At 39.4% G+C, this 12,500-nt stretch overlaps 1 protein-coding gene across 6 annotated transcripts in view; it reads left to right on the forward strand.

Annotated features, from left to right (window-relative positions):
* The window catches only part of slc26a6.1 (solute carrier family 26 member 6, tandem duplicate 1), a 30,197-nt gene that overhangs the window by 11,061 nt on the left and 6,636 nt on the right, over positions 1-12,500 (forward strand). For 4 of the 6 annotated variants that reach the window (XM_088331921.1, XM_088331920.1, XM_088331923.1 and 1 more), the window contains exons 7-16: positions 1,111-1,263; positions 1,400-1,482; positions 6,336-6,483; positions 6,709-6,822; positions 6,915-6,992; positions 7,110-7,205; positions 7,320-7,426; positions 7,692-7,761; positions 9,212-9,301; positions 9,372-9,524. In XM_088331921.1, the coding sequence (XP_088188047.1) occupies positions 1,111-1,263; positions 1,400-1,482; positions 6,336-6,483; positions 6,709-6,822; positions 6,915-6,992; positions 7,110-7,205; positions 7,320-7,426; positions 7,692-7,761; positions 9,212-9,301; positions 9,372-9,524 (1,092 nt within the window). Of the gene's footprint in view, positions 1-1,110; positions 1,264-1,399; positions 1,483-6,335; positions 6,484-6,708; positions 6,823-6,914; positions 6,993-7,109; positions 7,206-7,319; positions 7,427-7,691; positions 7,762-9,211; positions 9,302-9,371; positions 9,525-10,464; positions 10,498-12,500 lie in introns of those variants that run through there. The other 2 variants (XM_088331924.1, XM_088331922.1) reach the window with 2 other exon arrangements.

A 12,500-nucleotide genomic window follows, 5' to 3' on the forward strand; every position in this document is an offset into this window, starting at 1 on the left:
TTTCTTTTTAATCATTGATCTTATTTGACCTAATTTTCCTCTGATTTCTATTACAATGTACATTTTTCAAAATGCATTTCTTGTCCATAAATATTTATTTCCAAAAAGTGAAAGGAGGATCAGCAGACAAAAAAATCTATAAAGTTAAATAATAGAATAGAATAGAATAAAATTGAATTGAACTGAATTTAACTGAATGTAACTGAACTGAACTGAATTGATTGTCATTGTAACATGTCTAATGCACAACAAAATTCAAACGCGCCATTCTGATTGTTATCATTCACTTTAAGTAAAAAAGAAACACAGTGCAAAATAAAAATTTTGGGGTAATATTATATCCAAAAATATATAAAGAACTGGCTCTGCGACTGTTCATGCTGTCCCCTGCCCACTGCCTAAAGTTAGGTAGGATGGACTCGGGCACCCTTGCGATCCTACTGAGGAGACCACTTTAGAGACCGACCTAATGACTTGTAAAAGATTTCGATCCCGGCCAAACTTGATCGGGTCTGGGAGAGTAAAATGTCTTGCAAGTAAAGCTGCTGAGTTGGAAAAACAAAAATGTCTAGTCAGCTTTTTTGGGCAATTTTCACATTTGGGGTAACCTACCCCTATGCCTGTAAAAGATGGTGTTGATAGTCAATGTCGTTCTGTCCTGGGAGAGTGGATGGTCGTTCTAGGAAAGATGCTGAATTGACAAAACCAAAAATGCTGCTTCAGCTTTTCGGAATTTCCACCTCTATAGTGACCTACCTGACTGCCTGTGAAAGATCATGGTCATATATAAACGAACAGATATAATTTTATATACGTACTTCAATCCCAAACAAAAACATGAGCACCACCCTCGCTTTGCCCGAGGGGAATAACCCGGGTTTTATGTTACAGCAATGAAGGTGATTATTGCCTCTAAGTGGAAGCTAATTTTCAATCTTATATTTTGTAACATCTTCAAACCAAAAAAAGCCCTTTGCTGTAGTTTTGGGTATTTGTTTAAAAACACAATTCTCGAAGGGAACGTCGTTAAGAAGATTAAAATGTTGTAAGCCACTGTGTTGGGAAGCCTCGTGATAGCGTTTGAAGTTTGATGATGTCCTCCTCTACCAGACTTTGTACGACATCATGTGTGGGATCCCCACTGCCATACCAGGAACTCTGTCAGTCACTGCGGTTTCCACGTTTATACTCGTCGGAGGGAAATTGCTGAATAAGCGTTTTAAAAGCAAGCTCCCTGTGGCCGTCCCTTGGGAAGCCATACTGGTGAGCAACACATGTTGGATTACTACTTATGTGTAATGAGCTGCTTAATTCTACAAAGCTGTGTCAGAGCTTTAACCTGCAGTTGAACTACTTTATGTGATTATAACCAAATCTGTTGTTTTTGGGGGGCCCACAGATTGTCCTTAGTACTGTGGTGTCGGTGCAGATGGACTTGGCTGGACAACACAGAGTCCATGTGGTTGGAGACATTCCCTCTGGGTCAGTAGAATAATGGTATTGTCTTTTCTATTCATTGTCTCTAATACATTACATCAATTCTATTGTTATTGTGAATTGGAATGAATCACACAAACTTGGAACAGAGACAATAAATGGCAGCTATATGTTTACTGACCTATATTTCCTCTTCTGTTATTCTCATGTCAGACCCCTCGTTTCTAATATCATATTTGTTTAGTAACCTCACAGAGCAGAGGTGTCAAACTCAAATGGAGGGAGGGCCAAATAAAACAAAGGCCAGACTGATCGAATGTTGATATATAGTGTAGCTCCGTGATGACAAAAAAAAAACCTCCAATTCCGGACGTTGTTGGTGGCGATCCGCAGCTCAAATTCACTCATTGTGGACGATGGATCTGGCATTGGTTGAACATGCTCGGGAGCGCTGGTCTGTGTGGTCGCCTTCTTAGCTCAGACCCGACTGTCCGCCTTTTCCTTTTGCTCCGTCGTTGTCGGCAGGCAGATCACCCAGGGAGATCTGGTGGCCTCTGTATATCCCTTGGGATGTAGTGGATATTATTGTATATGCGAAGGGAGTCGAAGGGAAAATATGAGGGATCAGGGGACACAAGTCTTGGCTTTCCCGACGCCGCATTACATCACCGGCTCGAACGAGACGAAGACTCCGGTAAAAACAGGGGTTGGAGACTACGCGCTACAATAACAGCCGAACCATTGACACACACTGCTCACTCGATATGGAGTTTCTAGCAGTATCGTGCAGACCCTTCTATGTACCGGGAGAGTTAACTGTGGTCTTTGTGTTTGCTGTTTACTTTACACCGCTACCGTTTCACCGGATGCTAACGTTAGCATAGCGCTAAATCTCCTGCCCGCTGCTATCATTAAACAGCAGCTTGCACACCCCAACGGAGCTTTATCGTCGACGGCGACTTTAATCGGGCATGTTTATGGACTGTACTCCCAAATCCATTCAATTGTGGACTGAGCAATTCGGAAAAAACACTGGACTATGTGTAATGTAAGATCAAACATCAAACATTCCGGTTGTATCCAGCAACAATGCATTCAATAATTCCAAGTTGTCTGTCAGTTTCCTTTCGTTGCTTTCCCTTTGGTAGTGCTGCTTCCAGGTGTATGCTTTCATATTTACCCACTGCAATTTGCTTACCAGGAGAAGGTGGGAGTAGAGGATGCTATATTATACATGTTACACCGATCCCTCTCTCACCTGGATAGGGCGAAGGGGGCTGTGAGGATTACATTTTTGGACTTCTCTAGTGCCTTCAATACCATACAGCCTCTGCTACTGAGTAGGAAATTGACAGAGATGGGAGTTAGCTCACACCTTGTAGAATGGATTACTGACTACCTGACAGGCAGACCGCAGTATGTGAAACAGGGGGGCTGTACATCGGACACCGTGGTTAGCAGCACAGGATCTCCGCAGGGGACCGTTCTCTCTCCGTTCCTATTCATTCTATATACATCGGACTTTAAGTACAACTCTGAGTCCTGCAATGTGCAAAAGTTTGCCGATGACACTGCGATCGTGGGATGTATCAGAAACGGGCAGGAGGAGGAGTACAGGAAATTGATTCACGACTTTGTCCGATGGAGCGACGCAAACCACCTGCACCTAAACACCACCAAGACCAGAGAGATGGTGGTGGACTTCAGGAGAACCAGAACTCACCCGGTTCCTGTAACCATCAAGGGAGAATGTGTAGAATTTGTCCAGACCTACAAATACCTGGGTGTGCAGCTGGACAACAAACTGGACTGGACTGCCAACACAGAAGCTCTATGTAGGAAAGGGCAAAGCCGACTTTACTTCCTCAGAAGGCTGGCCTCCTTCAACATCTGCAAAAAGCTCCTGAAAATATTCTATGAGACAGTAGTGGCAAGCGCCCTCTTCTATGCGGCAGCGTGTTGGGGAGGCAGCGTCAAGAAGAAGGATGCCTCTCGTCTCAATAAACTGGCTAGGAAAGCGAGCTCTGTTGTGGGCAAAGAGCTGGACAGCCTAACAACAGCAGCTGAGAGACAGGCACTGAAAAAGCTGAGGTCAATCATGGACAATCCATCGCATCCGCTTCACAGCATTATCTCCGGACAGAAGAGCAGTTTCAGTGACAGACTGCTGTCACTGTCTTGTACTACGGACAGACTGAAGAGATCTTTTCTTCCTCATGCCATGAGGCTCTTTAACTCCACCCGGCAGAGTAAAGGCCCACATTAAACCACACCACCTACATTGGATCTTACTGCATTATGTGTTCTGTGTAGCACTATTTAGTTAATCTATATAACATGCTAAACTGGGCATTTGCACGTCACACTGGGTATTTGTATATTGTTTTCTTTTGGCTTTATTATTGTATTGTTCTCAGCTCAGGGATGCTGCTGGAAATGTGAATTTCCCTTAGGGGATGAATAAAGTATCTATCTATCTATCTATCTATCTATCTATTTAACCTATCACATTTCAGCCATTACTTGTTACCAGGGTGTAAAATCTACCCGGAGGCCTTCACAATCAGTTTGCAAACCCTGCGGCATGAAATAAGGTTGAATAGAGCTGTTGATTTATTCAATCAGAGTTAGCAGAGCCAAGGCCTTCTAACAGGCCTACGGAAAGATTAGTGCTTCCGCATACTATGTTTGGCTAGAGGGCAATAACAGAAGTATTGCAACGAAAAGGTTAATAAAACTATTTCCGTGTCCACTGCTTTTTTCTAACGGACTTTTTCGTCCCTAAATCAAATAAAAACGTATAACAGAAATACGAGAGGATAGGTTTGACTTTCCGCATTAGCTTCGATGACGTTGGAAAATCATTTCTTGATGGGACTGAAATGTATGGAAAATCTGTATGACAGAGTATTTAAAATGATCTTGAGGAAATAAAGGATGTATTTTGTGCAAAGATAAAAATGACTGTGGATGAGTAGAATATGAATATATTTCAAAATAATATTGCACACTTATGATGATGATTAAAGTATAGGTTTTTGATCCATAGAATAGTTATTGAGGGTTGGATTGATTCAGATGTAGCACTACTGAAGGCCTAGGTTTAAAGGCACTGCCAATCGCTGTATTATAGAGACCAGGTGTAAACATATGTTGGCCTGGAGAAGGTGGGCGCCACCGGGCTGTACTTGCCCAAGACACACCAACGGATATGGTGCCCCAACGACCCTAGTGTTTAAGGGATCCTATCCACCTAGTAATTAAAAAAGTTCTCGGCTTGAAAAAGGTTGGGTACCACTGGTCGAGTGAACCTAATTCAAACTACTGAAAACCCCCAAAAAATATTCCAATATGGTCAGATAAAAAAGCAATCTTTTCTTATGGCTCTGTCCGTAATATTTAGTTTTTAACAGGCACAAATCACACATTTTCTTTAAAAAAAATCTCCATAATATGAACATCAAATGAAAAAAGTCAGTATTATCCAGGCATAATCAATTTGAGAAAAAAATGGGAGAAATCTACTCTAAAGAAAAAAAACTGCCATTTTCTATCATCAACTCATCTGAATTATTTAAAAAAATATATAATTTACTTGAAAATAAATATAATAAAGTGCAAAAATCTATTAACCATTAACAACACTCCTCAAGGAGTAGCAAAGCATATTGAATAGAATACAAAAAGATTCATGGTTTATAATACAATAATGGATCAAGAACATCAAAAAACCTTGACTTTGACATAAGTGGCTAAAAATGGATTTATAGAAAATGGTTGGTCATGACAGTGACACAAAAATTTGTAAATCCTTTTTAACAAGGGACTTGAAATGATAACACTACCAGGATAAGAAATGTTCTAAAATTAGAAACTTGTTTTGAAAACGTGTTCATCTGTAATTTGAATCATGCAATACGTTAAAAAAAGCAGAATGTATGGCAATACTACTTATTTGCCTTTCCTTTTAATCTGATTTAATAAAATTTAGAGGACCAAGACATTACTTTCTTGAGCCTCGAGAGGAAAAAATATTTTATATTGATTTGGCGTATGAAGATAATCCCTCATTTCAGTTTACTGTATTCAGGCTTTTATGAAGTAATAATAGAAAAAATCTCTCTCGCTCTCTCTCTCTTTCTCTCTCTCTCTCTTTCTAATATATAAAACTCATCTCCAAATGTCTCTGACTCAACATTTTAACTTGTTACTAGTAACAACATAGTAACATATACATCACTTGTTCGTGGTATTTCTACATTTTCAGTCATGTTGGCGTTTTACAACATTTTAGGGAAAAAACAATAAGATTAAACGGCTGATTGTTTTTTGCCTAATGTCTGAAGAGAGGTCAACTTTTGTTTGTAACACTCGGGTTGTGAGATGACGATTAAACGTTGGTGTTGTGCAGTTCAGTTTTTTTATCATGATGACACGACCAATCAACGGAATATATTCCGTGCTATTGAGTACAGAACAAGCCTGTGTGGTTTCACAAAATGTGCAGTCAAACGGCTGATTATCACTTCTATACCAATAGGGACGGGTTTGACAAAAACAAAACATCAGTGGTTCAGGGGGAAAAAATCCCTGCATTCCAGTCGATTATAATGGCCATCTGAATAATCGGTCTGATTGTAACACAAGCATAATATGGCCTGGAATCGTTTCACTGAAATAAGAGGGGTTAATGAAGAAGACTCGGTATGCCTTTGAGTATTTTTTTTTTCTTCTAAAAAACATGAAGTAGCTTTCAGCAATTTATAAAGGTGCAACATACAACCCCATAATTGCATAATTGTGTTTAAATGAGTTTGAATATTTATTATGAGCAATAATCAGATGTTTGAGTATTGTAATCAGCGATGTTCAATTTGTTATTTGTTGCTCTGATGCAGGATGTGTCCACCCATCGTCCCTTCCCTCTCCAGAGTCAGAGAACTTTTCATTCCAGCACTTTCGGTTGCTCTGGTGGGCTTCAGCTTCCTCACAGCCATGGGCTCAGTTTTTGCCCAAAAACATGGCTACCACTTTGATTGCAGTCAGGTATACTACTAGTGAAGTAACTCTTGTGTTTTGTTCCATAATATGATCTATTCCATTCAAACAATGTGGTCTCAAATGGAAGACTTATAGCCAGATAAAATCTTAACTCAATACTGATTCGTTTGAACAAACAATCCTTCAAATTGTTCTAACCTGAGCTGCTCTATTTTGAAACGTCATGAATATCATTTTGAGTACAAGCCATATTTGTTCTTCTTTACCAAGGACCTTCTGGCTTTGGGTTTATGCAACTCCATTGGGGCCATGTACCAGTGTTTTGCTGTCAGCTGCTCCTTCTCACGCAGTATGGTCCAAGAAAGCATCGGTGTCAAATCTCAGGTATATATTGTTGCTCCCCAGGATTGTTATTGAAAGGGCAATATAATACATTTGAGTTCTTTTTCATTTGAGTCTTTGGCTCTTCTGTTCAGATGTCAGGTTTGGTATCAGCTATGCTGATTTTAACAGTTTTGCTAAAGATTGGTCATCTTTTCGAGCAGCTCCCCAAGGTAAACTCATTTAATTGTGGAATTCATACAAGTTCTGTATGCTCTGCTGAAAACAGCATGCATGAACTGTAATTACTCTAACATCAATAAGTAAATTAACTAAACATTGTGTTCTAGGCAGTGTTAGCTGTGATCATTGTTGTGAACATGCAGGGGTTACTGGCACAGTTCAAAGATGTGCTTTTGTTATGGAAGTCTGATCGGATCGATCTGGTACTACAGTACACTCATACACAAACATACTGTCCTTAGTACAAACACAAACTTGTACATTTATGCATAAACATTTACGCTTTGACTTCTGAGTTTGATGTGTCTGTCCTCTAGCTGGTATGGTTGGTGTCACTGACTTCCACCTTGGTCCTTAACCTGGACCTGGGTCTAGCTGTTGCCATACCATTCTCTCTGCTTATGCTAATCCACAGAACACAACGGTCAGTTGTTTGTTTGTTTGTTTTGTCTTATTTCCTAAACAACAACGTATGATATTAACACAACCTACACTCATTATTTTTAAGTGACAAATGAAAGAAAAGGATCTTGGTCAAAAATTAATGAGGGCTGAAATGGCCATATGAAGAAATAAATCTATAAATCAAGAAACAAAATTGAAAAAATAATATCAAAAGTAGCATTTAAATGTGTTTGTGCTTTTATTTTTCATTTTTCCTAATTTTATTACTGTACATTTTCTTGCAGGGCCTCCACTGCTGTGTTGGGTCAAATTCCTGGTACAGATTGTTACAGAGATGTGCTACTTTACACCCAGGTCTTTTTGTTCTTTTGTTGAATACCGCTTTTATATTGTTTTAAACTATTTTTTATAATCCAGCAGTTTTTGTTTATGTAGATCAGTCTCATAAGATAAAAGAATAAAGTAATCGCTCGGTTATGGCGGTTAATGGGGACCAAAACCCCCCGCGAAAAAGTGAAAATGGGAATCCGAATTGCAGTTGAATGAATGGTCTTTATTGTCATTATACAAAAGTACAACAAAATTGGAGGGCTACTCATTTCAGTGTAAGAAAATAATTTCGTGAGTGGGTGCCGAGCTGCACGCTTGCATTGGGTATCTTCGGATTGAGCTAGGTCTCCGCGATGATTAAAATACAACGTTCATAGGTCGTTCCTTTGGGTAATGGATCTGACGTTGATGGGATACAGGCTCGGCAAGTGTAGCTTAAGAGAGTTCTCTTGTAGCCTAGCTGTAACAGTAGGCCTGACCTGCATCACCACTATTGCTTTTTCTCCCAATTGCCACCTGAGTCTCTTCCCAAACCTGATAACAATCCACAGAGCACCTGCTGATGATCACTATTACTCTGTGTTCTTCTGACTTTCCTCATTCCAATTCGATTGATTGATTTATTTTCAATGTAACGAGCTGCTAAAAGCTAGCTCAGCTGTAGCCATGCTCCACAGTTTAAGACATTGACTTGTGCACATGCCCCTCTGTTTGACTGACATCATACAGCAGCCTATCGCAGTAGCGCACACCCGACACAAAAATCCTCCCTAACCTGCCTCTACGTTCTGATCAAAACACAATTCAATTTATTTTTTATCAACGACAGTTAAGACAATTTAATTCAAAATTTGCAAAGCAGGGAACCAGCGATAAACAAAGCGTGAAGTAGCGATGGATTACTGTATTTGGGTCAACATGTCGTAATACCATCTAGATCAAAGGTGTCAGACTCATGTTGAGTCCTCAAAGAGCCCGGTGCAACATGTAAAATATAAATTCATGTTAAAATATGTGTAACTTCTCCTTCATGTAAAATGACTCCGAATTTATGAGTAAAATCACAAAGATAGTTGTCTTGAAAAAAAAGTAGACACACACACGGGTATATAATATGTTGCACACTAAATATAACAGAAATAACAAAATCTTCTTGGATCTTTTTGAGGGGATTTATTTATTTCACTCATTGGCATTGATATAGAAACACTGTCATGGAGTGGCACTGAGCCATGACTTTGCAGACATTGTATTCAGCAGGCATTGTGGGAAATATGATCTATTTATTGTTTTAGATGCCAAGACATTTAAATATTTTGCGGGCTACATACAAGTATGTGGTGGGCCACATTTTACCCCTGGCCATGAGTTTGACACACGTGATCTAGATTAAAAGATATCCATAGAATTGCATTTCTGATCATGGTGTCCTTTTGGTATTCGTTGAAGCAATTCAAATGTGTGTTTTTCTCAGGCAAAGACAATTCCTGGAATTACCATAATCCTTTGTAGCGGTCCAATATATTTTGCAAATTCTGAATTGGTCTTCACGGAGATCAAGAAGGTGTGAAACATACTCACACACACACATACTCTGTCCTGAAAACCTCCCCAATTTTTTATTGTATTTTCAGACGGTAAGTCGAGTTCAAGGGGAGGACCAAGCCAGAATCCAGACCGCTGCATCCTGCTGCTCAGACCAGGCTCAAAGCTGCAGCAACTCCGTGATTCTCGAGCTCAGCTCAGTCAGCTTCATGGACTCAATGGCTATGAAAGCACTTTGCAAGGTGATCTATCGATTGATTCCATATTGATTTTGTAAAAGCACAGTCGAGGCTATAAGACACAAGTGACCTCCGCCTTTTGGCTCGAAATTCAATCAGCCACCAAAAGACAACAGTAGGTTTTGGAGAGAAATAAGATATGGTTAAAACAAACACAAACACCCAATATTAATGGTGCAGGATCAGAGGGGAGATCCTAAGGCCAAGCACGACCTGACCTGAATTTCAGCCCGGGTCAGGCCTAAAATGCCAATTATTACGTTCGGGTAGCCCTGGTCTTCTCTTTCACTAACTTTTCTTGTTTTTTGCTGACCAAATAATGTTTTACTTTGTCTTTTTGCCTTTCTCCCTCCTGAAGTGCCACATTAGATTCTTAAAGACGTACTGCTTCTGTGGTTTAAAGCTAAATTTTTCAACTGCCGTAAAATCTTCCTGTCAACTCTTTACAAAAAAAACAGTTCATGATGGAGAATTGTCGGTTAATGTAACCTCTGCAGACGGGGAAGTATAAAATATGTAAATGTTTATACAGTCCTGTTTAACTTTGACCTCGTTACAAATAAGGCTTTCATTTGTTCTCATAAATCACTTCTCCCCCTCTGAGTCCTCAAAAATAAAATAAAAAATTGCAGGTTGGCTATGGACTCGGTCCTGCAAGGATAATTGGTTGGGCTCAAGCTGGGTTGTGCTTTAATAGACACGGGACTGGGCCAGGCTGGATTTTTTTACTCCTGATTTTACCTGTACACAGGATGCATAATGATTCGGTTGGATTCATTATTTTGAAAACTCCTTATCTTACTATTATAAAGAAAAACTTTGCTAATGTCAAAAAAGCATGTAGAATTTGAGTTAAAAGTTTGCAAAATACCAACCATACAAAAGGAAAGACTTCATAGCCTTCTCTTGCTTCAAAATTAATGTTAATTTTCTCATTTTCCAGGTTGTACTTTCTTTTTTACAATCATAAGTACTAGTAAGTAAAATCATGTTTTTAATTTTATAAATACAGTTTACTGTATTGTGGTATTTATCCTTAGGAATTTGAATCAGATTTCCTTATTTGATTTAGGAATAAATCATTGTTCACGAAAGCAGTCAGAAATGGTTTGCTTTGATTTTATTATTCCTATTTTTTAATAGCAAAATTATTTTTACATCTTAAAAACATGGTAAGATAAGCACCTGGGACCCACTCTTTGCCTTTGAAATATGTAAATTACTTTTAAAGCGGGTCCTCTTATCTTAATGCTTACAACAACAGCATGTTTGGTATTCATCGCCATAACTCAAATTTATTAAAAAAAATAAATGGAATTGCAGTTACATAATTAGGTTTTGGGGGTGGACCCATGTAAAGGGAAGCAGGGACTGAAGAGGGGATGCTAAAAACATAGATAAACATATTTAATAACATAGCCAACAAAGAAATAAAAAAAAAAACAAGTTGTCACAAAACAACGAACGGTCAAACCTGACAATATCCAAACCAGAAACAAAGACCAAACCGGAAATGGAAACGCGAGGAACAAACAGGGGTTAAAAAGAAACAAATACAATGTCCAAACGAAGCAAAACCAGAAACAAAGACCAAAATTTAAAAGTAAGGAACAAGGTAACAAATTGTAAAAAATTGTAACAAATTGTAAAGACGTTGGCACTCAACTACTATACTAACAAAATATCACCAAACAAGAAACCAAACAAAAATAAGAGAAATAAACCGGTGCAGCAGTTGAGGTGCAAGGAAAAATGTAACAAACAAAAAAATAAACATTTGGGCGCAAATCAACTAAAAAATGTCCAAATCTATCTATCTATCTATCTATCTATCTATCTATCTATCTATCTATCTATCTATCTATCTATCTATCTATCTATCTATCTATCTATCTATCTATCTATCTATCTATCTATCTATCTATCTATCTATCTATCTATCTATCTATCTATCTATCTATCTATCTATCTATCTATCTATCTATCTATCCATCCATCCATCCATCCATCCATCCATCCATCCATCCATCCATCCATCCATCCATCCATCCATCCATCCAACACACACATTTTTGGACCATGGCCAACCCAAATGCCCTTACACCCAAACAAGTTAGGCACCTCGACACCTAAGTTGTTCATGCTTTCGTCCCTCCAGATGAAAGGGGACACAAGAAAGCGTCACTCGGGTCAGGGTGACACAACACACTCTTCTGTTCAACAGCAGGGCCCGACAGCTTTCACTGGTTTATCCCTGCCGCATCATACGGGTGCCCAGCCCATCCTTTAGAACACGTTCACAATCCCACTATCCTGTCACAACACCTCTCCACTCCTTCTTATCACCAACAAGAGCTCTAGCTTCCATCATATTTAATCCTCTTTGCTGCAGTGCACTCATAACACTATCCATCCACGCCAATCACGGCCTTCCTCTTGGTCTCCTCCCATTTACTTCAGCTCTGTAGATCCTCTTCAACATTCGCGAATCATCCATCCTCTCCATGTGTCCAAACCAACCAGGTACTCTCTCATCCACACGCTTGCTCAGTTCCACTACTACTCCAGTTCTGTCTCTCACAATTTCATTTCTCAATCTATCCAATCTTGTCACTCTTAACATACTCCTCAAACACTTCATCTCAAAAACATTTAATTTCCTTCTCAAATCTGCGTTCAGGCTCCAAGTCTCTGCACCATGCAACACAGTCGGCACAATCACATTCTCATACAGTTCCCTCTAAACATCCATACTCATACTCTTGTTGCTCATCATTCTCCACAGAGCACCCAAAACCTTGCTTCCTTGATTCACTCTGTGCAATACCTCGCACTCAATTCCACTAACTGCAGCCACATCACAACCCAAGTACCTAAAGCTTTCAACTTCTTCCAGCACCTGTCCATGCAACCTTATTTCTAACGCCATGCCCACTCCATCACGTGAACACTTCATCACCTTACTCTTCCCAACATTCA

The sequence above is a fragment of the Urocampus carinirostris genome, chromosome 3 (assembly GCF_059441175.1).
Source record: "Urocampus carinirostris isolate Australia breed hairy pipefish chromosome 3, RoL_Ucar_1.0, whole genome shotgun sequence".
Taxonomy (NCBI): domain Eukaryota; kingdom Metazoa; phylum Chordata; class Actinopteri; order Syngnathiformes; family Syngnathidae; genus Urocampus; species Urocampus carinirostris.